Source organism: Ipomoea nil, unplaced genomic scaffold, assembly GCF_001879475.1.
Source record: "Ipomoea nil cultivar Tokyo-kokei standard unplaced genomic scaffold, Asagao_1.1 scaffold0813, whole genome shotgun sequence".
Classification (NCBI taxonomy): Eukaryota; Viridiplantae; Streptophyta; class Magnoliopsida; order Solanales; family Convolvulaceae; genus Ipomoea; species Ipomoea nil.
The window spans coordinates 1,423,037-1,449,884 of record NW_017617241.1 but is presented as its reverse complement, the minus strand read 5'-3'; the positions used below and the strand labels follow the sequence as shown (position 1 = coordinate 1,449,884).

Genomic DNA, 26,848 nt, shown 5'->3' with positions numbered 1-26,848 from the left:
AATGAAACTTTAACAACCATGGATATTGATTCTAAACTATGAAAATGGCATCATAAAAATATTTGTTAACGGAGTTTGATAATAATTATATAACACTGAGAACTAAAAGTACGTGCAACATATATAATGGATAATTAAAAGACTAAATTTGTTTAAATCAATTAACAAAGACCAAATTTTCAAAAGTGAAACAATATAATTTGTGGGCAAACGTATTATTTTTCTATTATTTAATTTTAGAAATTATTATTTATACTAAGGTAAAAAGTGGTGGTTTATTTTCAACATCTAGTGGACGAGTGAATTTAATTTGAAAATGTTCACCTACCACATATTGAGAGCACCGGTAGGTAACCCCAACTAAGTAGGTTGAACAATTGGATTGATAACTATAAAATTCTAAATTCATCTTTCCATGAGAATTGTATATTGAGCTTATTAATTTGAATCGTCATCTATATGTAATCTATGATGAATTAATTTATTGTCATCCTTTACCAATTAGAATTACCCAATGAATTTTATCCAAACCCATATTCAATTTAGACAAAGATTGTAAGATTAACTTTTCCATAAATCAAAAGATTGCAATCCGAATGCATTTATAAACCTTAGAAATTTTGCATGCGTTTGCCGGTCCGGTATAGATGAATAATACATTAATACATAGACAAACCATATGGCCTTCTGACCTCTCTCATTCATTATAATACATGTATTCAGCAGTGGTTTGATGGGGAATATAAATGTCACATTATATTCTTGTCCAAAGGCCGAAATAATTAATTATGTAGTGTGACTATAATGTTTTTTCTTTTTAAAGTTTATTTTATTTTATTTTTCCTTTTGGTTAATTCAAACCAAGTATTTCTTTAAAACACTCATCATTTTTTATAAGGTAGTATATGTTCTGTATTTTTTTTTTCAATTTTTTCAACCAAAAGAATCAATGCCCTCACCACTAGTTTCGATAGGATCCTATGACCTATCATTTGGAATGGTTAGTTTTATGAAATAGATACGGTGTATATATTTTGATATATTGTTTTTTTTTTTTAATATGTTGAAATTTTTTTAGAAATAATTTGTGTGTTATCTCATGAAAGTTTGGTTATATATTGTACTTAGCTTGGGAATTAAATATAATAACTATTGCTCCCTCATGTTTACTACTTATTGGTCAAACAAATTTGTTCTTCATTGTTTATTTTATTTAGTAATTTTTAATTATTTTTAAATTTAATTTTTTGTGTTTAATAGTACTTCTAATGTAGTTTCTAAAAATATAAATTTTATATACTAATACTAAACTTAATATTATGAAAGATTGAAATAAAAATAACTTCAGTCAAGCCTTATTAACCGAACCAGACAAACAAAATGAGACGGATGGAGTACAAGATATAATTATATGATGCTAATTTGTCAAAATTTGTATGTTCTATTGAAATAATTTGAGTCACACCTCAAATTAAGTAGTATACAAGTGTCAACTACCATATATAGTTTAATGACATCTCAGTTACCTTGTAGTTATAGTTTGAAATATGCTAGTGGGGTTTAGATTCTTTGAACAGGAAAACATTTGAGAAAGTATAGAACATATATTACATTGTAAAGAATCATGAGTATCTAAAAAAAAATAATATACAAGTATTTAAAGACATGTAAGTTAATTGAGTGACCCTACTATTTAGCTCACCAGTTGCATGGACTCGAAATAGGAACTGTGGTGGGTCTTCAAACTTATATATATTATATTACGACTAGCCACATCTATCACCTAGCCAGCAGATATACAATGAGAATCTTCAAAGAGTCTTATGATGATGTAATTGTTGTGGCTATGTTATGTTGTGCTTTGTGTTGGGTATGGGCGCCGCAGATTTGGAAGAAACGCAGCCGCCGGAGCGTAGTTCCCACGAATTGGCCTGTCGTCGGAATGTCTCCGGGGTTCCTACAGAACGCCGGCCGCATCCACGAATATGTAACAGAGATTCTCCGACAAAGTGGTGGGACATTTGAGTTCAAAGGTCCATGGTTTGCTAACATGGACATGCTTATCACCTGCGACCCTGCTAACGTCAATCACATCCTCTGCAGAAACTTCGAGAACTATCCGAAGGGTCCTCGTTTCCAGAAAATATTTCACGTCGTCGGAGAGGGGATGATAAACGTGGACTCGGAGCTATGGGAGCTTCACCGGAAGACCACGCCGCCGCTTATGAACCAGGCCAACTTCCGCACTTCCTTGGAGAGGAACGTGTCGCAGAAGATGGAGAATGGGTTGATTCCGGTTCTTGACCATTACGCTCAACAAGGGACCCACATCGATTTGCAGGAGATTTTCCAGAGAATGGCTTTCGACATAAGCTGTCAGCAGTTTCTGGACAAGGATCCCGGCAGTCTTTGCGTTGACCCAACCGACGACCATCCATTCCGGGAGGCGATCAGGGATGCCGTGAACGCTATTCTCTATAGACATATACTTCCGGAAAGGTGTTGGAAGCTGCAGAAATATTATGGGATTGACAGAGAGAAGAAGCTTACTCAAGCTGATCGGACTTTCGATAACTTCATTTATCCCATACTTGAGGAGAGGACGGAGCAGCTCAATAACAAAACCCAGCAGCAACCACACGATTCCTCCGGCATGCTGACGTCACACATCGAAACCCACCGAGGAAAGTCGATGCAGTTTCTGAGAGACACCTTTGTGACATTGATCATCGCCGGAGGAGACACCACGGCTTCGGCACTCACTTGGTTCTTTCTGCTCCTTGCACAAAACCCTCAGGTTGAAGCAAAGATCCTCCACGACATCCTTCAACTCAAACAAGACAAGAAGGTTTTTAAGGTAGAGGAATGCCAGAAGTTAACCTACCTCCACGCCGCCTTTTGTGAATCTCTCAGGTTATTTCCTTCGGTTCCTTTAAACCACAAGATCCCGATTGAGAAGGATATTCTCCCCAGCGGCCATGTTGTTACTCCAAACATGAAAATAATAATGCCATTTTATTCCATGGGGAGGATGGATATAGTGTGGGGTGAAGACTGCATGGAGTTCAAGCCCGAGAGGTGGATTTCACCGGATGGTGGAATCAAACGGCAACCTTTTTACAAGTATCCCGTCTTCAATGCTGGACCCAGAACTTGCATAGGCAGAAATATGGCTTTCACTATTGTCAAAATGATTGCAGCTACCATAATATGTCACTATCAATTTCAACTGGTGGAACCTCATCATTCAGAGGTTCTAATTACTGATTCCATCCTTCTAGAAAAGAAACATGGTTTGAAGATCAAATTCAGCAAACGTAAGTAGTAATTAATTATAACTATCAACTTTAGTTTTATTCACAACTCGATCTCTACTATCCCGCCTCATATTAATTAATTAATGCAAGCGAGTCTTGTGTTAAAAGTATTTATGATTATCTTAGGCAGCTAGCATAAGTATTCCTTATGTGAATCTTATATCCTTGTCATTGATATAGATATAATGCTTGTGCGGAATTATTGATAATAAGTTCTGCTCGATCAGGTTAAATAAAGCGTACGGGTCTTATATGTTTTTACTATGGAACCAGTATTTTATATGTAATGAAAGCTATGTTTGTACTTACCCCAGGCTAAGTGTGTATTAATTGCACTAAAAAATTAAAGTATTCCGAACTCTATCATTAATATATATAATCATAATACTGTGCTATCACATACCTAACTATACTAGTAAAGTCAATGGATCACAATATAAAATCAATTCAGAAGCTAGCCATCCAAGTTCTATCATTAATCACAATAAATAGTGATCATCACATAATAAATTTGTCAGTATATATATACCTCGACAGATCAGGATTTATAATCAATTGAGAAGACAAGTTTCAAGCTTAATGACAGTATATATATACTCAATAGTTCAGGATGTATAATCAATTGAGAAGCCAAGTTTCAAGCTTAATGACAACAATGGGAGTGTTTGGTTTTCACATGATTATTGACATATTCTTCCTTACTTGATTTCATGGGATAACGCTCATCCTCAATGTCATCATCGGATACAATAGTGACTCTCCAACCCCTAGTCAATGCTAAGGTCTTCTCATCTAATCAATTTTTCCCCACACTTGATTAGCATTGAGTGGGTGGGGAAAAAGAATTTAGAGGCCAGGTAAGCTTTGATGGTATGGATTTTGGGGTGGTGGAGGAGAGTTTGGTTGGCAAGAATAGTAGGTAGATGATAAGTGCATAATTATTCATATTTATACCCCATGTCTACCCCATATTTAGCCTTGTTTTGCTTATGAAGTGTCACAATGTTGTTCAAAATGATCTTTATTTTGCTCATTTGATCCATTATGCACAATTCATTATCTTTGAGTAGAAATGAAGGATTTTAGATCATGTTGGATGCATTTGGAGTCAAGGGGAGCCAAGATGAAGCTAAGGAGATGGATGCAACACTTCCAAAGGAGCCAAAGAGTGATGTTTTCAATGGTGTTGATCATATGGACAAATTTAACCAAGGCAAAAGTGGACAAAGCTGAAATTCTCGCATGGTTTGGCCACTGTTCTGTTTTCGGGGCATATCTCGGTCTAGAAATATCCAATTTATGTGATTCTTGTCCCATTGGAAAGAAGACTCAAAGGGCTACAACTCATATTCAGACATCAAAGCCTAAAAAGGAAGCCACAGGGGTCGAAATTATCCTTGAAGTTGAAGTTCCAAACTTACAATTCAAAACTGACCACTGTTTGGTTTTTGGACCATATCTCAGCCTAGAAATGTCCAAATGAAGTGATTCTTGCACCATTGGAAATCCAACTTAAAGGCTACAACTTTGTTGAAGACTATAAGTGCAAATAAAATGGGTTTAGTTGAGGAAAATAGCCTATAAGTCAAGACAAGTGCACAGAATTCTGTTTTAAGGAGCCTTGTACGCCCTGCCGTACGCCCATACGCAAGCCAGTACGCATCTCTTCTCCCTGATCCAGTTTTCACTGGAAATGCACCAAAAATCGTACCCCCTGGCGTATGCCCATCCAAGAGGCCGTCCCAACCTGCTCTGCCCCTATTTAGACGCGTTTTTGTGTTATTTCAACTCGGTTTTGGACCTTGTTCCAACCCTAGACATTTTCTTTCACTTCCTTTCATATTTTAGTGTTAGATTAGGCTTAGATTTAGGTTCTTTAACACATTTCAAGCTTGTAATCAAGGATTCAACACTTGGATTCCAAGATTTACCATCAATTTCTTAGTGAAGTTTTCTTTCTTTTATCTCTTTCTTTTGTAAGATTTATGTTTAATGCTTGTGCTTTTGTGTTCTTTATGATATTTAATCATGAGTAGTTAGTTTATGGACTTGAGTTAGGGTTGTATTATCTATCTTGATGCTTGATTTGTGATTATTGCAAAAAGGGGTAAGAACTCCAACCTAGGGTTCATGTGTTTGTGAATGTTTTGTATTTATATCTTGTTAATGTTTGATGTACACATTCATTAGCTTGTTTTTGGAGGATTCCTTGCCTCAACGAGAGTTGGGTGATGAATCCAAGCCACCCCTTGCATAGACCCGATTTCTTCCTACGAAAATAGGGGAAATTGGGGGCTTTAGATGCTTTGTGTGCTTGATGGACTTGGAATTGATTCACCACGAAAGTGGGCAATTTCTTGTTCTAATCCTTGTTTATTAATCACGAGAATGGTTCGTAGACTAGGATACCTACGTGCATTCCCGTTTGTTTCCTTGGTTACTTGTTCTCCCTAATCCCTTAGGTTGTTAAAGCATCTAGATGATAATGCTCCCTAGCTTGAGTCCTATCTCTTTATTTTTGTGTTTATCTTTGTGTATATGTGTTAGTCTTATCATTTCCTTAAACTTGTAGTTTGCTTAGCTTCTTGTTGATTTCCTTATGCTAGTGCCTAGTTTATTGTGATTGCATATTGCGTGCCATATCCCCCAATCCCCTGAGGACGACATAACACACCCGAGCTCACATCTTATTTTTGCTACATCAGTAGATCAGGGTATGGAGATGTTTGTTGGGTGTGAGGGTATTGATCACACGAAGCATATTGGGAGTTTGGTAATGGTAAGGTGAGTCTTGGTATGGTAGGATTGTGATAGGTAAAAATTTTGGTAGTTTGGAGCGTATTGAGAGTATGAGTTTTGAGGGTGGAATTGTGGTGGATAAAAGTATGGGGATTGAGCACCATAGTAGTTGTTAGGAGGTGGGGCTTGATTTGTGCAAGGATCTCCATATCCATCATATCATGTTGATTTGCCACAACCCTAAGATTGAGAATCATTATATCCTCATTGGAATGCATACACATACATGGTGAAAGTTCTTGATTGAGTGGTAGAAGCTCATCCTTTAATTAAAATCTAGAGTATATGCACAAAGTAAGGACCCTATTCAAACAAGGTAAAACAATTAGCTCTTTGAATAATAAAAAACAAACAAAAAGAAAGAAAAATTAAAGCTTAGTCTACTAAGATTCCCCAAACTCTAAAGCTTGTAAAACAATCAATCACATAGAGCGTAACCACCAAATTGTCAATCTTCAGCAACGACGCCAATTTTTTATGTAGCAAAAATAGTGATAGTGAGTGTATGAGTGTGAAATGTCGTCCTCAGGAGATTGGGGTTATGGCACGCATATAATCACAAGTAACTCTAATACATACACACATATATATATAACATTCTTTTATATTAATAATGCTCATTCCCTATGGTTTCAACACAGTCACGTTTTTAATAGCTTTTATATATATATATATATATATATATATATATATATATATATATATATGTATGTATGTATATAAAAAAATATTCTTTTATATTAATAATAATATGTGTTTTTTTTAATTATCTCTTTTGTTTTAGGGGTTCACCTTTATTGATATTTTTTTTTTTTTTGAATTCGTCCCTACTTCTTGGCCCCCCCCAACCAAATTTCTGGCTCCGTCCCTGATTGTAGACACCTCTTTTAATTGGAACAGCTGGCCTGAAGATTTAAGACTGCTTCATTCCGATCCCAAAGCCAATGATCGAATCTTAAAATGAAACATGCATGGTTTGAACTTTGAAGGTCAAGTTCAACAAACATGATTAATAGACTCATTGATATTCCTTTAAAAAAAAAAACTAATTGATATTGTATATGGGTTAATCGCCTTAGCTTCAACATCACATGTACTGGGAATGGTTTCCAAACGAATCATTTTTCAACAATACTGTGCTATCACATACCTAACTATACTAGTAAAGTCAATGGATCACAATATAAAATCAATTCATAAGCCATCCAAGTTCTACCATGCATTAATCACAATAAATAGTGATCATCACATAATAAATTTGTCAGTATATATATACTAGACAGATCAGAATTTATAATCAATTGAGAAGACAAGTTTCAAGCTTAATGTCAGTATATATATACTCAACAGATCAGGATGTATAATCAATTGAGAAGCCAAGTTTCAAGCTTATTAATGACAACAATGGGTGTGTTTGGTTCTCACATGATTATTGACATATTCTTCCTTACTTGATTTCATGGGATAACGCTCATCCTCAATGTCATCATCGGGTACAATAGTGACTCTCCAACCCCTAGTCAATGCTAAGGTCTCCTCATCTAATCAATTTTTCCCCACACTTGATGAGCATTGAGTGGGTGGGGAAAAAGAATTTAGAGGCCAGGTGAGCTTTGATGGTATGGATTTTGGGGTGGTGGAGGAGAGTTTGGTTGGTAAGAATAGTAGGTAGATCAGAGTATGGAGATGTTTGTTGGGTGTGAGGGTATTGATCACACAAAGCATATTGGGATTTTGGGAATGGTAAGGTGAGTCTTGGTATGGTAGGATTGTGATGGGTAAGAATTTTGGTAGTTTGGAGTGTATTGAGAGTACGAGTTTTGAGGGTTGAATTGTGGTGGATAAAAGTATGGGGATTGAGCACCATAGTAGTTGTTAGGAGATGGGGCTTGAGTTGTGCAAGGATCTCCATATTCATCATGTTGATTTGCTACAGCCATAAGATTGAGAATCATTATATCCTCCTTGGAATGCATAAACATCCATGGTGAAAGTTCTTGATTGAGTGGTAGAAGCTCATCCTTTAATTAAAATCTAGAGTATATGCACAAAGTAAGGACCCTTCTATCGAAATTCAAACAAGGTAAAACAATTAGCTCTTTGAATAATAAAAAACAAACAAAAAAAAAACTTAGTCTACTAAGATTCCCCAAACTCTAATGCTTGTAAAACAATCAATCACATATATAGAACCACCAAATTGCTAATCCTCGGCAACGGCGTCAATTTTTGATGTAGCAAAAATAGTTATAGTGATGAGTATATGGGTGTGAAATTTCGTTCTCAGGGGGATTGGGGTTATGGCACGTATATAATCACAAGTAACTCGACACTAGCACTAGGAAATACACAAGAAGCTAATTAAGCAATCCGTAACAAGTCATAAGGCTAAGGTAACTAAACAAAATACCAAAACACATATGATAAGAGATAAATACAAAATAAAGAAATAAGACTCAAGTTAAGGAGCATTATCATCTAGATGCTTTAACAACCTATGGAATTAGGGAGAACAAGTAACCGATGAGTCAATCGAGAATACACATATGTATCCTAGTCTAAAGTGACTTCCGTGAGCAAATAAACAAGGATTAGAACAAGGAATTGCTCAACTCTCATGGTGTATCAATTCAAAGTCCATCAACCACACAAAGCGTCTTAAACCTCCAATTTCCCCTATTTTCATAGAAGCAAATTAGGTTCATGCAAGGAGTGACTCAAACCCTTGACCCAATTCTCATTGTAGCCAAGAATTCTACATGCTAATTAATGTGTACATCAAACATTAACAATATTTAAACACAAAACATTCACAAATACATGAACCCAAAGTTATAGTTAATGTATCCAAAATGCTCCATTTGACTCCAATGCCCAACCGAATATATCAAAATACTCGTCGTTGCTTCCAAAGCTTTCCAACCCAAACCCCTTGCAAAATAACACAATTTAAAGATAATCTCATGAAATTTCAAAATGGTTTAGTGAAAAAGAAAAAAAAAAAAAAAACTAATAAGCACATATCAACTACCTTGTAATGAATCATACATATCTCAAAAAAAAAAAAAAAAAGTAGTATACAAGTACTTGAGCTATTTACCTCACCTGGTGCATGTGGTGGGTCTTCAAATTAACTTAAATATATTATTATGACTTGCCAGTTGCCACATCTTTAATTTTTTGCTAAAAATATATTAGTACGAGTGATGAATTGACAAGCCAATTCAAGTTCCTAGCTTAATTTCATCGAATATAATATTATTTATATATATGTTGCATCTATCACCTAGCTAGCAATTCAAGCAGATATACAATGAGAATCTTCAAAGAGTCTTATAATGATGTAATTGTTGTGGCTATGTTATGTTGTGTTTTGTGTTGCGTATGGGCGCGGCAGATTTGGAAGAAACGCAGCCGCCGAAGCGTACTTCCCACGAATTGGCCTGTCGTCGGAATGTTGCCGGCGTTCCTACAGAACGCCGGCCGCATCCACGATTATGTAACAGAGGGTCTCAGACAATGTGGTGGGACATTTGTGTTCAAAGGTCCATGGTTTGCTAACATGGACATGCTTATCACCTGCGACCCTGCTAACGTCAATCACATCCTCTGCAGAAACTTCCAGAACTATCCGAAGGGTCCTCGTTTCCAGAAAATATTTCACGTCGTCGGAGAGGGGATGATAAACGTGGACTCGGAGCTATGGGAGCTTCACCGGAAGACCACGCCGCCGCTTATGAACCAGGCCAACTTCCGCACTTCCTTGGAGAGGAACGTGTCGCAGAAGATGGAGAATGGGTTGATTCCGGTTCTTGACCATTACGCTCAACAAGGGACCCACATCGATTTGCAGGAGATTTTCCAGAGAATGGCTTTCGACATAAGCTGTCAGCAGTTTCTGGACAAGGATCCAGGCAGTCTTTGCGTTGACCCAACCGACGACCATCCATTCCGGGAGGCGATCAGGGATGCCGTGAACGCTATTCTATATAGACATATACTTCCGGAAAGGTGTTGGAAGCTGCAGAAATATTATGGGATTGACAGAGAGAAGAAGCTTACTCAAGCTGATCGGACTTTCGATAACTTCATATATCCCATACTTGAGGAGAGGACGGAACAGCTCAATAACAAAACCCAACAGCAACCACACGATTCCTCCGGCATGCTGACGTCACACATCGAAACCCACCGAGGAAAGTCGATGCAGTTTCTGAGAGATACCTTTGTGACATTGATCATCGCCGGAGGAGACACCACGGCTTCAGCACTCACTTGGTTCTTTCTGCTCCTTGCACAAAACCCTCAGGTTGAAGCAAAGATCCTCCACGACATCCTTCAACTCAAACAAGACAAGAAGATTTTTAAGGTAGAAGAATGCCAGAAGTTAACCTACCTCCACGCCGCCTTTTGTGAATCTCTCAGGTTATTTCCTTCGGTTCCTTTAAACCACAAGATCCCGATTGAGAAGGATATTCTCCCCAGCGGCCATGTTGTTACTCCAAACATGAAAATAATAATGCCATTTTATTCCATGGGGAGGATGGATATAGTGTGGGGTGAAGACTGCATGGAGTTCAAGCCCGAGAGGTGGATTTCACCGGATGGTGGAATCAAACGCCAACCTTTTTACAAGTATCCCGTCTTCAATGCTGGACCCAGAAGTTGCATAGGCAGAAATATGGCTTTCACTATTGTCAAAATGATTGCAGCTACCATAATATGTCACTATCAATTTCAACTGGTGGAACCTCATCATTCAGAGGTTCTAATTACTGATTCCATCCTTCTAGAAAAGAAACATGGTTTGAAGATCAAATTCAGCAAACGTAAGTAGTAATTAATTATGACTATCAACTTTAGTTTTATTCACAGCTCAATCTTTACTATCCCGCCTCATATTAATTAATTAATGCAAGCGAGTCTTGTGTTAAAAGTATTTATGATTATGTTAGGCAGCTAGCATAAGTATTCCTTATGAGAATCTTATATCCTTGTCATTGATAGATATAATGCCTGTGCGGAATTATTGACAATGAGTTCTGCTGGATCAGGTTAAATAAAGCGTACGGGTCTTGTATGTTTTTACTATGGAACCAGTATTATATCTAATGAAAGCTATGTTTGTACTTACCCCAGGCTAAGTGTGTATTAATTGTACTAATAAATTAAAGTATTCCGGTATGAATATCTTCTTGGTGTGTATAGAAATAGGCCACAAACTATATAAGAAATTAAATGCACTATGTTTGTGGGTTATTATGTTATTATTACGTGATGGAGTTATGAATTACTAGATACCGAGTATGATTTAAGCACATGTCAAACTCTATCATTAATATATATATAATCATAATACTGTGCTATCACATACCTAACTATACTAGTAAAGTCAATGGATCACAATATAAAATCAATTCAGAAGCCATCCAAGTTCTACCATACATTAATCACAATAAATAGTGATCATCACATAATAAATTTGTCAGTATATATATACTCGACAGATCAGAATTTATAATCAATTGAGAAGACAAGTTTCAAGCTTAATGACAGTATATATATACTCAACACATCAGGATGTATAATCAATTAAGAAGCCAAGTTTCAAGCTTAATGACAACAATGGGTGTGTTTGGTTCTCACATGATTATTGACATATTCTTCCTTACTTAATTTCATGGGATAACGCTCATCCTCAATGTCATCATCGGGTACAATAGTGACTCTCCAACCCCTAGTCAATGCTAAGGTCTCCTCATCTAATCAATTTTTCCCCACACTTGATGAGCATTGAGTGGGTGGGGAAAAAGAATTTAGAGGTGAGCTTTGATGGTATGGATTTTGGGGTGGTGGAGGAGAGTTTGGTTGGTAAGAATAGTAGGTAGATCAAGAGTATGGAGATGTTTGTTGGGTGTGAGGGTCTTGATCACACGAAGCATATTGGGATTTTGAGAATGGTAAGATGAGTCTTGGTATGGTAGGATTGTGATGGGTAATAATTTTGGTAGTTTGGAGTGTATTGAGAGTAAGAGTTTTGAGGGTGGAATTGTGGTGGATAAAAGTATGGGGATTGAGCACCATAGTAGTTGTTAGGAGATGGGGCTTGAGTTGTGCAAGGATCTCCATATCCATCATATTGATTTGCTACAGTCATAAGATTGAGAATCATTATATCCTCCTTGGAATGCATAAACATCCATGGTTAAAGTTCTTGATTGAGTGGTAGAAGCTCATCCCTTAAAATCTAGAGTGTATGCACAAAGTAAAGACCCATCAATCGAAATTCAAACAAGGTAAAACAATTAACTCTTTGAATAATAAAAAACAAACAAAAAGAAAGAAAAAGCTTAGTCTACTAAGATTCCCCAAAGTCTAATGCTAGTAAAACAATCAATCACATATATAGAACCACCAAATTGCTAATCCTCGGCAACGGCGTCAATTTTTGATGTAGCAAAAATAGTGATAGTGATGAGTATATGGGTGTGAAATTTCGTTCTCAGGGGGATTGGGGTTATGACACGTATATAATCATAAGTAACTCGACATACACTAGCACTAGGAAATACACAAGAAGCTAATTAAGCAATCCGTAACAAGTCATAAGGCTAAGGTAACTAAACAAAATACCAAAACACATATGATCAAGAGGTAAATACAAAATAAAGAAATAAGACTCAAGTTAAGGAGCATTATCATCTAGATGCTTTAACAACCTATGGAATTAGGGAGAACAAGTAACCCATGAGTCAATCGAGAATGCACATATGTATCCTAGTCTAAAGTGACTTCCGTGAGCAACTAAACAAGGATTAGAACAAGGAATTGCTCCACTCTCATGGTGTATCAATTCAAAGTCCATCAACCACACAAAGCGTCTTAAACCTCTAATTTCCCCTATTTTCATAGAAGCAAATTGGGTTCATGCAAGGAGTGACTCAAACCCTTGACCCAATTCTCATTGTAGCCAAGAATTCTACATGCTAATTAATGTGTACATCAAACATTAACAATATTTAAACACAAAACATTCACAAATACATGAACCCAAAGTTACAATTAATGTATCCAAAATGCTCCATTTGACTCCAATGCCCAACCGAATATATCAAAATACTCGTCGTTGCTTCCAAAGCTTTCCAACCCAAACCCCTTGCAAAATAACACAATTTAGTGATAATCTCATGAAATTTCAAAATGGTTTAGTGAAAAAGAAAAAAAAAAAAAAACTAATAAGCACATATCAACTACCTTGTAATGAATCATACATATCTCAAAAAAAAAAAAGTAGTATACAAGTACTTGAGCTATTTACCTCACCTGCTGCATGTGGTGGGTCTTCAAATTAACTTAAATATATTATTATGACTTGCCAATTGCCACATCTTTAATTTTTTGCTAAAAATATATTAGTACGAGTGATGAATTGACAAGCCAATTCAAGTTCCTAGCTTAATTTCATCGAATATAATATTATTTATATATATGTTGCATCTATCACCTAGCTAGCAAGCAGATATACAATGAGCATCTTCAAAGAGTCTTATAATGATGTAATTGTTGTGGCTATGTTATGTTGTGTTTTGTGTTGCGTATGGGCGCGGCAGATTTGGAAGAAACGCAGCCGCCGAAGCGTACTTCCCACGAATTGGTCTGTCATCGGAATGTTGCCGGCCCTCCTACAGAACGCCGGCCGCATCCACGATTATGCAACAGAGATTCTCCGAGAAAGTGGTGGGACATTTGAGATCAAAGGTCCATGGTTTGCTAACATGGACATGCTTCTCACAGGCGACCCTGCTAACGTCAATCACATCCTCTGCAGAAACTTCGAGAACTATCCGAAGGGTCCTGGTTTCCGGAAAATATTTAACGTCCTCGGAGATGGGATGATAAACGTGGACTCGGAGCTATGGGAGCTTCACCGGAAGACCACGACGCCGCTCATGAACCAGGCCAACTTCCGCACTTCCTTGGAGAGGAACGTGTCGCAGAAGATGGAGAATGGGTTGATTCCGGTTCTTGACCATTACGCTCAACAAGGAACCCACATCGATCTGCAGGAAATTTTCCATAGAATTTCTTTCGACATAACCTGTCAGCAGTTTCTGGACAAGGATCCCGGCAGTCTTTGCGTTGACCCAACCGGCGACCATCCAATCCTGAAGGCGATCAGGGATGGCGTGAACGCTATTCTCTACAGACATATACTCCCGGAAAGGTATTGGAAACTGCAGAAATATTGGATTTGTGGAGGGATTGACAGAGAGAAGAAGCTTACTCAAGCTGCAGAAACATTCGATAACTTCATATATCCCATCCTTGAGGAGAGAACGGAACAGCTCAACAACAAAACCCAGCAGCAACCACACGATTCCGGCATGCTGACGTCACACATCGAAACCCACCGAGGAAAGTCGATGCAGTTTCTGAGAGACACCTTTGTGACATTAATCATCGCCGGAGGAGACACCACGGCTTCGGCATATCGGATGATAGGCACAAGACTGATAAAGATGACACCATTACAAAATAATTAGAGGGCTTGTTATGTAATTTCTTATCTTCCAAGCCGTTATAACCGTCCTCTGTATATAAGTCTTCTTCTCCAGTTATATCAAACAACTTTTCATTCTGTTACTACAGCTTCTCTCCCGTTTCACTTTCTTGTTCTAAATGAGAACTTAACCGTCATGGTATCAGAGCCACGGCGTAGTACGTACGCCGCCGCCGTCACCGGCGGCGGTGGAAGCAGTCAGGGAGCTCACGCAACCAACGCAACCACACCAGTTACGCATTCTCCAACTCGCGTAACTCCGCAGACAACTCCGCAAGACAATCGATCGCTTCAATCGCAGAGGAACTACAACACTCATGAATTGGAGGATCCTTTGTTCCTCAGCTCCAACGATAGCACATCCACGATCCTCGTGAGTCCGCCACTGCTAGGCAGTTCAAACTATGGTACTTGGAGTATATCGATGCGGATCGTGCTCGAAGTGAAGAACAAATGGACTCTAGTTGATGGAAGTGCCGCAATACCAAACCGAGAACAGCACCACTACGCCGCCTGGAGACGCTGCAACCTGATGATCTGTTCATGGATCTTCAGATCGGTGCATCCATCCATAGCTCAGAGTATAATGCATTTTGATAAGGCCAGGGACGTGTGGGAGGACCTCAGACGAAGGTTTTCACAGCAAGATGCACAGAGGATTTCCAGTTTGCAGAGTGAAATTTATGATCTCAAGCAGGGATCTCTTTCCGTTAATGAATACTACACGAAGTGTAGGACGTTGTGGGAGGAAATGAACACACTGAGGCCATTCCCTCTCTGCAAATGCAATCCCAAATGTGCTTGTGATCTCTTTTTCGACACCATCAGAAAGGAGAGGGACACGGATCAAGTGATCCGGTTTCTACAGGGCCTTAATGATGACTTCAACAGTTTGAAATCCAATGTCCTTGTGTTGGATCCCCTGCCAGAGGTTTACAAAGTCTTTGTCATGGCAGAAAAGGTGGAGAGACAAATCAGTCTAAGAAATCTAACTCTAGGAGGTCCAGATGTGAATCATTCTAATGCTGTGCATGGACCTACAAGCAATGAAGAGCTGGTTGCAGCTCTAAACAACTACAATGGCAGAAGAAGTAATGTGATGAAAGCCAAATGTATCTACTGTGGTATGAACGGACACACGGTGGAAAATGCTACAAAAAACACGGGTATCCCCCCGGTTGGATACCCGGATACAAGTTGAAGGGTAAGCAGCAGGTTGCAGCAGCCGTGGACAGTACAGGGGATCTAGGGGTGATCTCTGAGCAACTACACAAGATCATATCATTACTACAGACTCAAACAGCTGGATCATCTATGGCCAACTCCGGAGTATCATCTAATCCTAGTACTGCGGCTGCCACAATGACCTTAAGCCCGAAATTTAATGAAGGCAAGTACTCAGTGAACTCTTTTTCTTTAACCTGCTCAACTTGGATTCTTGATTCAGGAGCCACAAATAACATTGTGTGTTCCCTTGACTCTCTCATTAATCATCATAAAGCAGAAGGAGTTGAGGTAAATCTCCCCACTGGTCAATGTGTTGCAGTTGAATATATAGGAGATGTGAGGCTCAGTGATAGTTTATGGCTGAAAGAGGCATTATATATTCCTTCATTCAAATTTAACATCGTTTCTGTGAGCAAATTGGTTCATGATACTGCTTATAGACTTATGTTCATGCCAAAACAGTGTTTGATTCAGGGGAATCATGGCCAGACAGTTGGATTAGCTAGAGAGGAAAGGGGATTATACATAATGATACATCCATCAAAGCTGCCAGAGAAGTTTTATGCTATGCAGTGTACTAGCTCGGAGGTTTGGCATCGAAGGTTGGGGCATTTCCCAACAAATAAGCTACACCTCCTTTGTGATATAGATACTTCTAAGAATAAAGATGTGGCATGTGATACATGTCATTTAGCTAAACACAAACGGTCTCCGTTTCCAATAAGTGTCTCTAGTTCTAAGGCTTGTTTTGATTTGATTCATATTGACATTTGGGGGCCTTTTCATGTTTGTACTTTGAAAGGGGAATATTACTTCTTGACTTTAGTTGATGACTATTCAAGATTCACTTGGATCCATTTAATGAGAAATAAATCTGAGGCAAGACAGTTTGTTAAAAATTTCCATGCTTATGCTTTCACTCAGTTTGGCAGCCTAATTAAAACCATTCGCAGTGACAATGGGCCTGAGTTCAATATGGAGGAGTTTTATCTAGCTAATGGAATCATTCATCAACGTTCGTGTGTCAATACACCACAACAAAATGCTGTAGTAGAACGTAAGCACCAGCACATTCTCAATGTGGCTAGGTCGTTACGGTTTCAAGCACACCTTCCTTTAGATTTTTGGGGACACTGCATCATGCATGCGGTTTTTCTTATAAACAGGCTTCCTTCCCCCATTCTTGATTTATCCAGTCCTTACAAAAGGCTATATGGTAGTGATCCAGATCTGAGCAACATTAAAGTCTTTGGCTGTTTATGCTATGCTGCAACTCTTTCAAATGGCAGGCACAAGATGGCACCTAGAGGAAGAAGGTGCATATTCATTGGCATTCCAGCCGGAATTAAAGGCTACATGTTATACTGTCTAGAGGATGACTCAAATTTTGTATCAAGAGATGTTGTTTTCTATGAATCTCAGTATCCTATGTCAGAAAAAGAGACCTCCAATCAGAACATCCCAGATGAAGAGCCTTCTCTGCCCAATGTGCCTACAAATATGGACCTAAACATGGAGTCACATGGTCAGCATAGTCTCAACGTTGATCAGCCAAGGCATTCTCATAATCCAACAGACAATAACATGGCTCAGCAGCATGTACCAACAGATCTTAGCATACCAAATGAAACTGGGGTCCATGAGCCACAAAATGTCAGCCTTAATACTCAGGAAGTCTGTGACAGCTGCAATGACCAAGAAGACACTGACCAGTCTCACTACATGCCACCTGCTCAACCTAGGCGTTCTGATCGAAACAAGCGTGCGCCATGTAAACTGATGGACTATTATTGTGACGCTGCCACAACACAAGGTGCATCCCCTCATCTCCTATCTAAGGTCATTTCATATAGCCATCTTACACTGCCACATATGGAGTTTGTACTAGCAGTCACTACCATTGATGAGCCACGAACATATAGTCAAGCCATGCATCATAAATGTTGGAGAGATGCAATGGCAGCCGAGATTAAAGCCCTCCAAGACAACAACACTTGGATGTTGGTTGATCCTCCCCCTGGGAAACATCCCATAGGATGTAAGTGGGTTTACAAGGTCAAAATCAAGGCCGATGGTACAATAGAGCGTTGCAAGGCCAGGTTAGTAGCCAAGGGCTACACTCAACAGTTGGGGATAGATTACATCGAGACTTTTTCACCGGTTGCAAGGATCACTACCATACGCACATTCCTAGCCATGGCAGCATCTCGGGAATGGCATGTGCATCAACTAGATATTAACAACGCATTCCTCCATGGAGATTTAGATGAGGAGGTTTACATGGTGCTACCACCCGGCTTCCAAGGAGAAAAACCGGGGCAAGTTTGCAAGCTCTTAAGGTCCCTCTATGGCTTGAAGCAGGCCAGCCGGCAGTGGAATGCCAAGCTTAGCAAAGCTTTGATTCACAGAGGTTTTAGGCAGTCCATGTCGGATCCATCTCTGTTTATCAAGGGCAGTGATAGGGATTTCATAGCCATCCTTGTGTATGTAGATGATATATTGGTGACAAGCCCCAATATAAACCTGATTCAAGAGCTTAAAGATTTTCTAGATGCTTCTTTTAGAATCAAGGACCTCGGCTCACTTGGTTATTTTATGGGAATAGAGGCTCACAGAGACAAATCAGGCTTATATTTGTGCCAGAGAAAATATGCCCTGGAGATTCTTGATGAGGCAGGCTTCTTAAACTCCAAACCAGCCAACACCCCGATGGTTCCTGGTGTTCATTTGAGTAAAGAAGGTGGCAGCATCCTTGATGACCCTTCAAGCTACAGACGACTTGTTGGTCGACTGTTGTATCTCACAGCAACCAGACCGGATATAACATACGCTATTCAGCAGCTCAGTCAATATGTAGATGCTCCAACAACTGCACACATGGCGGCTGCACACCGTGTTCTTAGATACATCAAGAAAGCTCCTGGTCAGGGCTTATTCTATCCACAACAGAATTCCATGCAGCTGAATGTGTTTTCCGACTCTGATTGGGCTTCATGCCCTGAAACACGAAAATCCACAACCGGATTCTGCATTTTCCTAGGATCTGCGCTTATTTCATGGAGAACGAAGAAGCAAGTTACCGTCTCCCGTTCTTCATCCGAAGCAGAGTACCGGGCCTTAGCAGCCATAGTTTGTGAGGTCCAATGGATCACTTCTTTGCTTGGTGATTTACAGATCAAACCATCTAAACCGGCAGCCATATTCTGTGATAATAAGTCAGCTATTGCAATTGCCGAGAACCATGTCTTCCACGAACGGACGAAACACATCGACATGGATTGTCATGTGGTGCGAGAAAGACTTAATCAAGGGTTGATTAAATTGCTTTCAGTATCTTCTTTAGCTCAGGTGGCAGATGGTTTTACCAAGCCCCTTCCGGCAGCACCTTTTCATCTGTTCATCTCTAAACTGGGCATTAAGGATCTTCATGCGCCAATTTAGGGGGGGGGGTATCGGATGATAGGCACAAGACTGATAAAGAAGACACCATTACAAAATAATTAGAGGGCTTGTTATGTAATTTCTTATCTTCCAAGCCGTTATAACCGTCCTCTGTATATAAGTCTTCTTCTCCAGTTATATCAAACAACTTTTCATTCTGTTACTACAGCTTCTCTCCCGTTACGGCACTCACTTGGTTCTTTCTGCTCCTTGCACAAAACCCTCAGGTTGAAGCAAAGATCCTCCACCACATCCTTCAACTCAAACAAGACAAGAAGGTTTTTAAGGTAGAAGAATGCCAGAAGTTAACCTACCTCCATGCTGCATTTTGTGAATCTCTCAGGTTATTTCCTCCGCTTCCTTTGAACCACAAGACCCCGATGGAGAAGGATATTCTCCCCAGCGGCCACGTTGTTACTCCAAACACCAAAATAATAATGACATTTTATTCCATGGGGAGGATGGATACACTGTGGGGTGAAGATTGCATGGAGTTCAAGCCCGAGAGGTGGATTTCACCCGATGGTGGAATCAAACGCCAACCTTCTTACAAGTATCCAGTCTTCAATGCTGGACCCAGAATTTGCATAGGCAGGGATATGGCTTTCACTATGGTCAAAATGATTGCAGCTACCATAATATGTCATTATCAATTTCAACTGGTGGAACCTCATCATCCGCAAATTCTAGTTACCGATTCAATCCTTCTGGAAATGAAAAATGGTTTGAAGGTCAAATTCAGCAAACGTATGTAGTAATTAATTTAGACTATCAACTTTAATTTCATTCTCAGCTCTCTAGCTACTGTCCTCATATTAATTACTGCAAGTCTTGTGTTAAAGGTATTTATGATTACGTTCATATGATATGATTCTCAGGCAGCTAGCTGATTGCTGTAATTTGGGGCAAACAAATAATACCCGGAGTATTCGGGTTGTCGAACCACAGAGAGGTGGTGTACTAATCACTAGCTACTAGGTTACTCATATGAAACTAGTCCGAACAAAACTTGAAGGTTGATTGATTGCATAAAATAACAAGCAGAATAAAATAAGTAGCAAGGTTTTGTAGACAATAGAGCAAAATAGGATTCTTGGGATCACAATGTTTAATCACCTAGTGCCAATTAACGTTTGTAATATTTGGTTTGGAATTAAGATTTGTATGGGAATGCAAAGTGGAATCGAATTACTCTCGTAATCTCTATTCCTAGTGAATTTCCACTCCCATGGCTTAAACACCCAATAAGATCAAAGATCAGCATTCAATTATTCCTAATTACTACCATCTCCCGATGAGCAATAATCTAGAATAAATTTCCCCTAATAAGTTCCCCTTTCCCAAGGACCAACCATTAGGTGCAATCGTGTGTGTCCTAATTTATGCCCCAACTCCCATTGGTGACACAAACATGACTGTGAAGCTAGTAATTTAGGCCTTTAACTACCAACAACAACAGATTAAAACAAGATTGCAACGCAAATCATAAAACCAAACATAAATATATTAAGAAATTAACGAACTAGGCACATAGGTTCATAAACAAATTCACCCAAAAATCCCTAAGGAATTTAGCCGAGCATGGCTAAATTATACATAGCAAATATGAATAAAGGATTACAAATCATCAGAAGAGTACAAGAATTAACCAAGCGATTCTCCCAAATCTCCCTGGCTTCATCCTTGCTTCCAAAGACGACTTGAGCCTCTTGATTTCTCTCTTTCTTGTCTACAAAGAACTCTAAAAATCTCTCGGTCTGTCCTTAGGGTTGAGGAAGGAGGGATTTTATAGTGGGTACAAAGTTGAGATGAAATAGAAATCTTGTACCAAATTGGACTCAAATTCTAATTCCTATATTTAAATAAAGAAATTGCCGTCTTTAATGATATTTAGAATTTGGAAGATTCCTTGAATTGCTAACTTTTAATATGGAGATATGAGCCTTGAAGTCCGCGCAATTGATATTAGGAAAAGAAATCTCGCGCTTGTATTGAATTTTGCCCAGCTGCGCCACTTTAGGCGTCTGTTGTTTTATCCGCGCCACTTTAGGCGTCTGTTTTTATCCCAGAAACAGACGCATATTCGACGCGTCGAGAAAATTCTCGACGCGTCGAGACTTCCTGTGCGCGAATTAATTAGCTACTGGAAAATTTCGACGTGTCGAGCCCTTGGCTCGACGCGTCGAGTCCACTGGGCCCCGAACTCATCCAAAATTGCTCTAAACTCATCCTTGAACTTCCCTTGCTCATAGAATTGACCTACAATGGTTCAAAAAACACTAACAAACACCATAAAACATTCAAAACAAGTGTGAACCATAATTAAATGATAATAGCAAGGAAAATATGTATTAAATAAGCAAAATTAAAGAACTTAAATACTGAGATGATTCAAAATAACTATAAAAACAAGCAAAGATGTGATAACATCACCAGCATAAGTATTTCTTATGAGAATCTTATATATATCCTTGTCATTGATAAATATAATGCGTGTGCAGAATTATTGATAATGAGTTCTGCTCTGGTTAAATAAAAGTGTATGAGTCTTGTACTTCTTTACTAAGAAGTATTTATATGTAATGAAAGCTATGTGTGTACTTGCCCCAGGCTATGTGCGTACTAATTGTACTAATAGATTAAAGTATCTCGTTATGAATATCTTCGTGTGTATAGGAATAGGCCAGCCACAAACTACATAAGAACGAAATGTACTCCGCTTGTGGTGTAATTATTACTCGATGGAGTTATGAATTACTAGATATGATTTAAGCACATGATAAGAGTTTCATAGCAATGCCTTGAACATATATTTGGTCTAACCACACCTGTTCTCAGCTAGTCGACTAGCAATCACTAATCTTGTTTTTCGATAAGACTTCAAAAATGACAAAATATTCTCTCATTTATTTTTATTAGAATGTTAGTCTAATGATTTCATGTTTGGAAATAATAATTCTAACAATGTTATGTTTTGTCTTCGATCAGTTTACAAATTTAAATAACTTTGTGCTAGTTTAATACTACTTTGTTGGCATTATCAATTGTACATATTATATGGGCCGGGGTGAAGATGGTATGATGTTTAAGCCTGAGAGGTGGTATTCAATGCCGGACCCAGGACTTGTATAGGTAAAGACAATCGTTATGCCATGGAACCTTGTTCACCATTCATGGTAAACACGGTTCCAACGGTGTTAGTACATCGTTATCTTTTTCTTTTTTTTTTTTCTTAATTAATTGTGTGACTTTTCTTCTTCATTTTCACATTTCACGGTTTCACCCTTTAATTTGAGGTGAGCAATGATTTCGGACATTCATAAATTATGAATTCATGCCTGCACATTCACTTTAGAACCATGCCTACACATTTCCGTCTGAAATCACGTACATTCATAAATTATGAATCCATGCCTGCACATTCACTTTGGAACCATGCCTACACATTCACTTTGGAACCATGAGATTATGAATTTTCTGTTATAAGATTATGAATTTTCAGTTATGAGATTATGAATTTTCTGTTATGAGATTATGAATTTTCTGTTATGAAATTATGAATTTTCTGTTATGAGATTATGAATCTACATTACATTCATAATCTCATTCTCATAACAGAAAATTCATAATTTAATAAATATTTTACTTTTATGCGATTATGAATTTTCATTACATTCATAATCTCATAACAGAAAATTCATAATTTGATCAAATGGCACCGTTAACTCCACATCCGCGATTTTTTTTTTTTTTTTTTTTTTTTTTTGTGCGTAAAAACGACGTCGTTTGGACTTGTGTTCACCATTCACGGTGAACACGTTTCCAGGGCATAATTTGCGATGTCAAAGAAATGTCTTTTATATATTGTAGTGAAAATGGTTGCAGCTAGCTAGCATAATATGTGACTCATCCTCCAATTCTACCATCTCGTTTTTTTTTTTTTTTTTTTTTTTTTAAGTGTACCCAGGTTTTCAACGTCAGAGTAACTAATCCCTTTGCTGAATTGTAGACACCTCATTTAGGTGGAAGAGCTTGCCTGAAGATTTAAGATTGCTTCATTCTGATCTCAAAGCCAAGGATCGAATCTTAAAATGAAACATGCATGGTTTGAAGGTCAAGTTCAATAAACATGATTAATAGACTCATTGATATTCCTTTAAAAAAAAAAAAAGAACTCATTGATATTGTATATGGGTTAATCGCCTTAGCTTCAACATTACATGTACTGGGAATGGTTTCCAAACGAATCATTTTTCAACAATACTGTGCTATCACATACCTAACTATACTAGTAAAGTCAATGCATCACAATATAAAATCAATTCATAAGCCATCCAAGTTCTACCATTAATCACAATAAATAGTGATCATCACATAATAAATTTGTCAGTATATATATACTCGACAGATCAGAATTTATAATCAATTGAAGAGACAAGTTTCAAGCTTAATGACAGTATATATATACTCAACAGATCAGGATGTATAATCAATTGAGAAGCCAAGTTTCAAGCTTAATGACAACAATGGGTGTGTTTGTTTCTCACATGATTATTGACATATTCTTCCTTACTTGATTTCATGGGATAACGCTCATCCTCAATGTCATCATCGGGTACAATAGTGACTCTCCAACCCCTAGTCTGTTAAGGTCTCCTCATCTAATCAATTTTTCCCCACACTTATGAGCATTGAGTGGGTGGGGAAAAAGAATTTAGAGGTGAACTTTGATGGTATGGATTTTGGGGTGGTATAGAGGAGAGTTTGGTTGGTAAGAATAGTAGGTAGATCAGAGTATGGAGATGTTTGTTAGGTGTGAGAGTATTGATCACACGAAGCATATTGGGAGTTTGGTAATGGTAAGGTGAGTCTTGGTATGGTAGGATTGTGATGTGTAAGAATTTTGTTAGTTTGGAGTGTATTGAGATTATGAGTTTTGAAGGTGGAATTGTAGTGGATAAAAGTATGGGGATTGGGCACCATAGTAGTTGTTAGGAGGTGGGGTTTGAGTTGTGCAAGGATCTCCATATCGATCATGTTGATTTACCACAGCCATAAGATTGAGAATCATTATATATATCCTCCTTGGAATGCATACACAAAGTAAGGACCGTTCAACCATGTTGAAAGTTCTTGATTGAGTGTTAGAAACTCATCCTTTAAAATCTAGAGTGTATACACAAAGTAAGGACCGTTCAACCGAAATTCAAACAAGTAAAACAATTAGCTCGTTGAATAATAAAAAACAAACAAAAAGAAAGAAAAAGCTTAGTCTACTAGGATTACCCAAACTCTAATGCTAAAACAATCAATCACATAGAACCACTAAATTGTCAATCCTCAGCAATGGCGTCAATTTTTTATGTAGAAAAAACAGTGATAGTGAGTATATGGGTGTGAAATGTCGTCTTCAGAGGATTGGGGTTTTGGCACGTATATAATCACAAGTAACTCGGCACTAGCACTAGGAAATACACAAGAAGCTAATTAAGCAATCCGTAACAAGTTGTAAGGCTAAGGTAACTAAACAAAATATGAAAACACATATGATAAAGAGATAAATATAAAATAAAGAAATAAGACTCAAGCTATGGAGCATTATCATCTAGATACTTTAACAACTTATGATATTATGGAGAACATGCATGTAACCCAGTATTTGAGCTATTTACCTCACCTACTGCATGTGGTGGGTCTTCAAACTTAAATATATTATTATGACTTGCCAGTTGCCACATTTTTAATTTTTTGCTAAAAATATATTAGTACGAGTGATGAAAAGACAAGCCAGTTCAAGTTCCTAGCTTAATTTCATCGAATATTATTTATATATATGTTGCATCTATCACCTAGCTAGCAAGCAGATATACAATGAGAATCTTCAAAGAGTCTTATGATGATGTAATTGTTGTGACTATGTTATGTAGTGTTTTGTGTTGGCTATGGGCGCGGCAGATTTGGCGGAAACACACCGGCCGATTCCTATTTCCCACGAATTGGCCTGTCATCGGAATGTTGCCGGCGCTCCTACAGAACGCCGGCCACATCCACGATTATCTAACAGAGGGTCTCAGACAATGTGGTGGGACATTTGAGTTCAAAGGTCCATGGTTTGCTAACATGGACATGCTTATCACATGCGACCCGGCTAATGTCAATCACATCCTCAGCAGAAACTTCGAGAACTATCCAAAGGGTCCTGGTTTCCGGAAAATATTTCACATCATCGGAGATGGGATGATAAACGTGGACTCGGACCTATGGGAGCTTCACCGGAAGACCACGCCGCCGCTCATGAACCAGGCCAACTTCCGCACTTCCTTGGAGAGGAACGTGTCGCAGAAGATCGAGAATGGGTTGTTTCCAGTTCTTGACCATTACGCTCAACAAGGGACCCACTTCGATTTGCAGGAGATTTTTCAGAGAATGGCTTTCGACATAAGCTGTCAGCAGTTTCTGGACAAGGATCCCGGCAGTCTTTGCGTTGACCCAACCGACGACCATCCATTCCGGGAGGCGATCAGGGATACCGTGAACGCTATTCTATATAGACATATACTTCCGGAAAGGTGTTGGAAGCTGCAGAAATATTATGGGATTGACAGAGAGAATAAGCTTACTCAAGCTGATCGGACTTTCGATAACTTCATATATCCCATACTTGAGGAGAGGACGGAACAGCTAAATAACAAAACCCAGCAGCAACCACACGATTCCTCCGGCATGCTGACGTCACACATCGAAACCCACCGAGGAAAGTCGATGCAGTTTCTGAGAGACACCTTTGTGACATTGATCATCGCCGGAGGAGACACCACGGCTTCGGCACTCACTTGGTTCTTTCTGCTCCTTGCACAAAACCCTCAGGTTGAAGCAAAGATCCTCCACCACATCCTTCAACTTAAACAAAACAAGAAAGTTTTTAAGGTAGAAGAATGCCAGAAGTTAACCTACCTCCACGCCGCCATTTGTGAATCTCTCAGGTTATTTCCTTCGGTTCCTTTGAACCACAAGATCCCGATTGAGAAGGATATTCTCCCCAGTGGCCATGTTGTTACTCCAAACATAAAAATAATAATGTCATTTTATTCCATGGGGAGGATGGATACGGTGTGGGGTGAAGATTGCATGGAATTCAAGCCGGAGAGGTGGATTTCACCCGATGGTGGAATCAAACGTCAACCTTCTTATAAGTATCCAGTCTTCAATGCTGGACCCAGATCTTGCATAGGCAGGGATATGGCTTTCACTATGATCAAAATGATTGCAGCTACCATAATATGTCACTATCAATTTCAACTGGTGGAACCTCATCATCCAGAAACAGTTCTAATTGCCGATTCAATCCTTCTAGAAAAAAAATATGGTTTGAAGGTCAAATTCAGCAAACGTAAGTAGTATTTAATTAAAACTATCAACTTTAATTTCATTCTCAACTCTCTAGCTAGCTACTATTCTCATATTAATTAGTGCAAGTCTTGTGTTAAAAGTACTGTAGTATTTA

The 26,848-nt window shown here is 38.5% G+C and overlaps 2 protein-coding genes across 2 annotated transcripts; both read left to right on the top strand.

Moving 5' to 3' along the window:
* The first annotated feature begins 1,724 nt into the window (after nt 1-1,724).
* On the top strand, nt 1,725-20,102 carry LOC109178263 (alkane hydroxylase MAH1-like). The gene is made up of 2 exons (XM_019327883.1): nt 1,725-2,766; nt 19,541-20,102. The coding sequence occupies exons 1-2, from the start codon at nt 1,802-1,804 to the stop codon at nt 20,097-20,099; spliced, it is 1,524 nt and encodes a 507-aa protein (XP_019183428.1). The 5' UTR covers nt 1,725-1,801; the 3' UTR covers nt 20,100-20,102.
* Nucleotides 14,354-26,848, top strand: LOC109178267 (alkane hydroxylase MAH1-like). The gene is made up of 2 exons (XM_019327887.1): nt 14,354-14,369; nt 25,924-26,848. The coding sequence occupies exon 2, from the start codon at nt 26,068-26,070 to the stop codon at nt 26,740-26,742; it is 675 nt and encodes a 224-aa protein (XP_019183432.1). The 5' UTR covers nt 14,354-14,369; nt 25,924-26,067; the 3' UTR covers nt 26,743-26,848.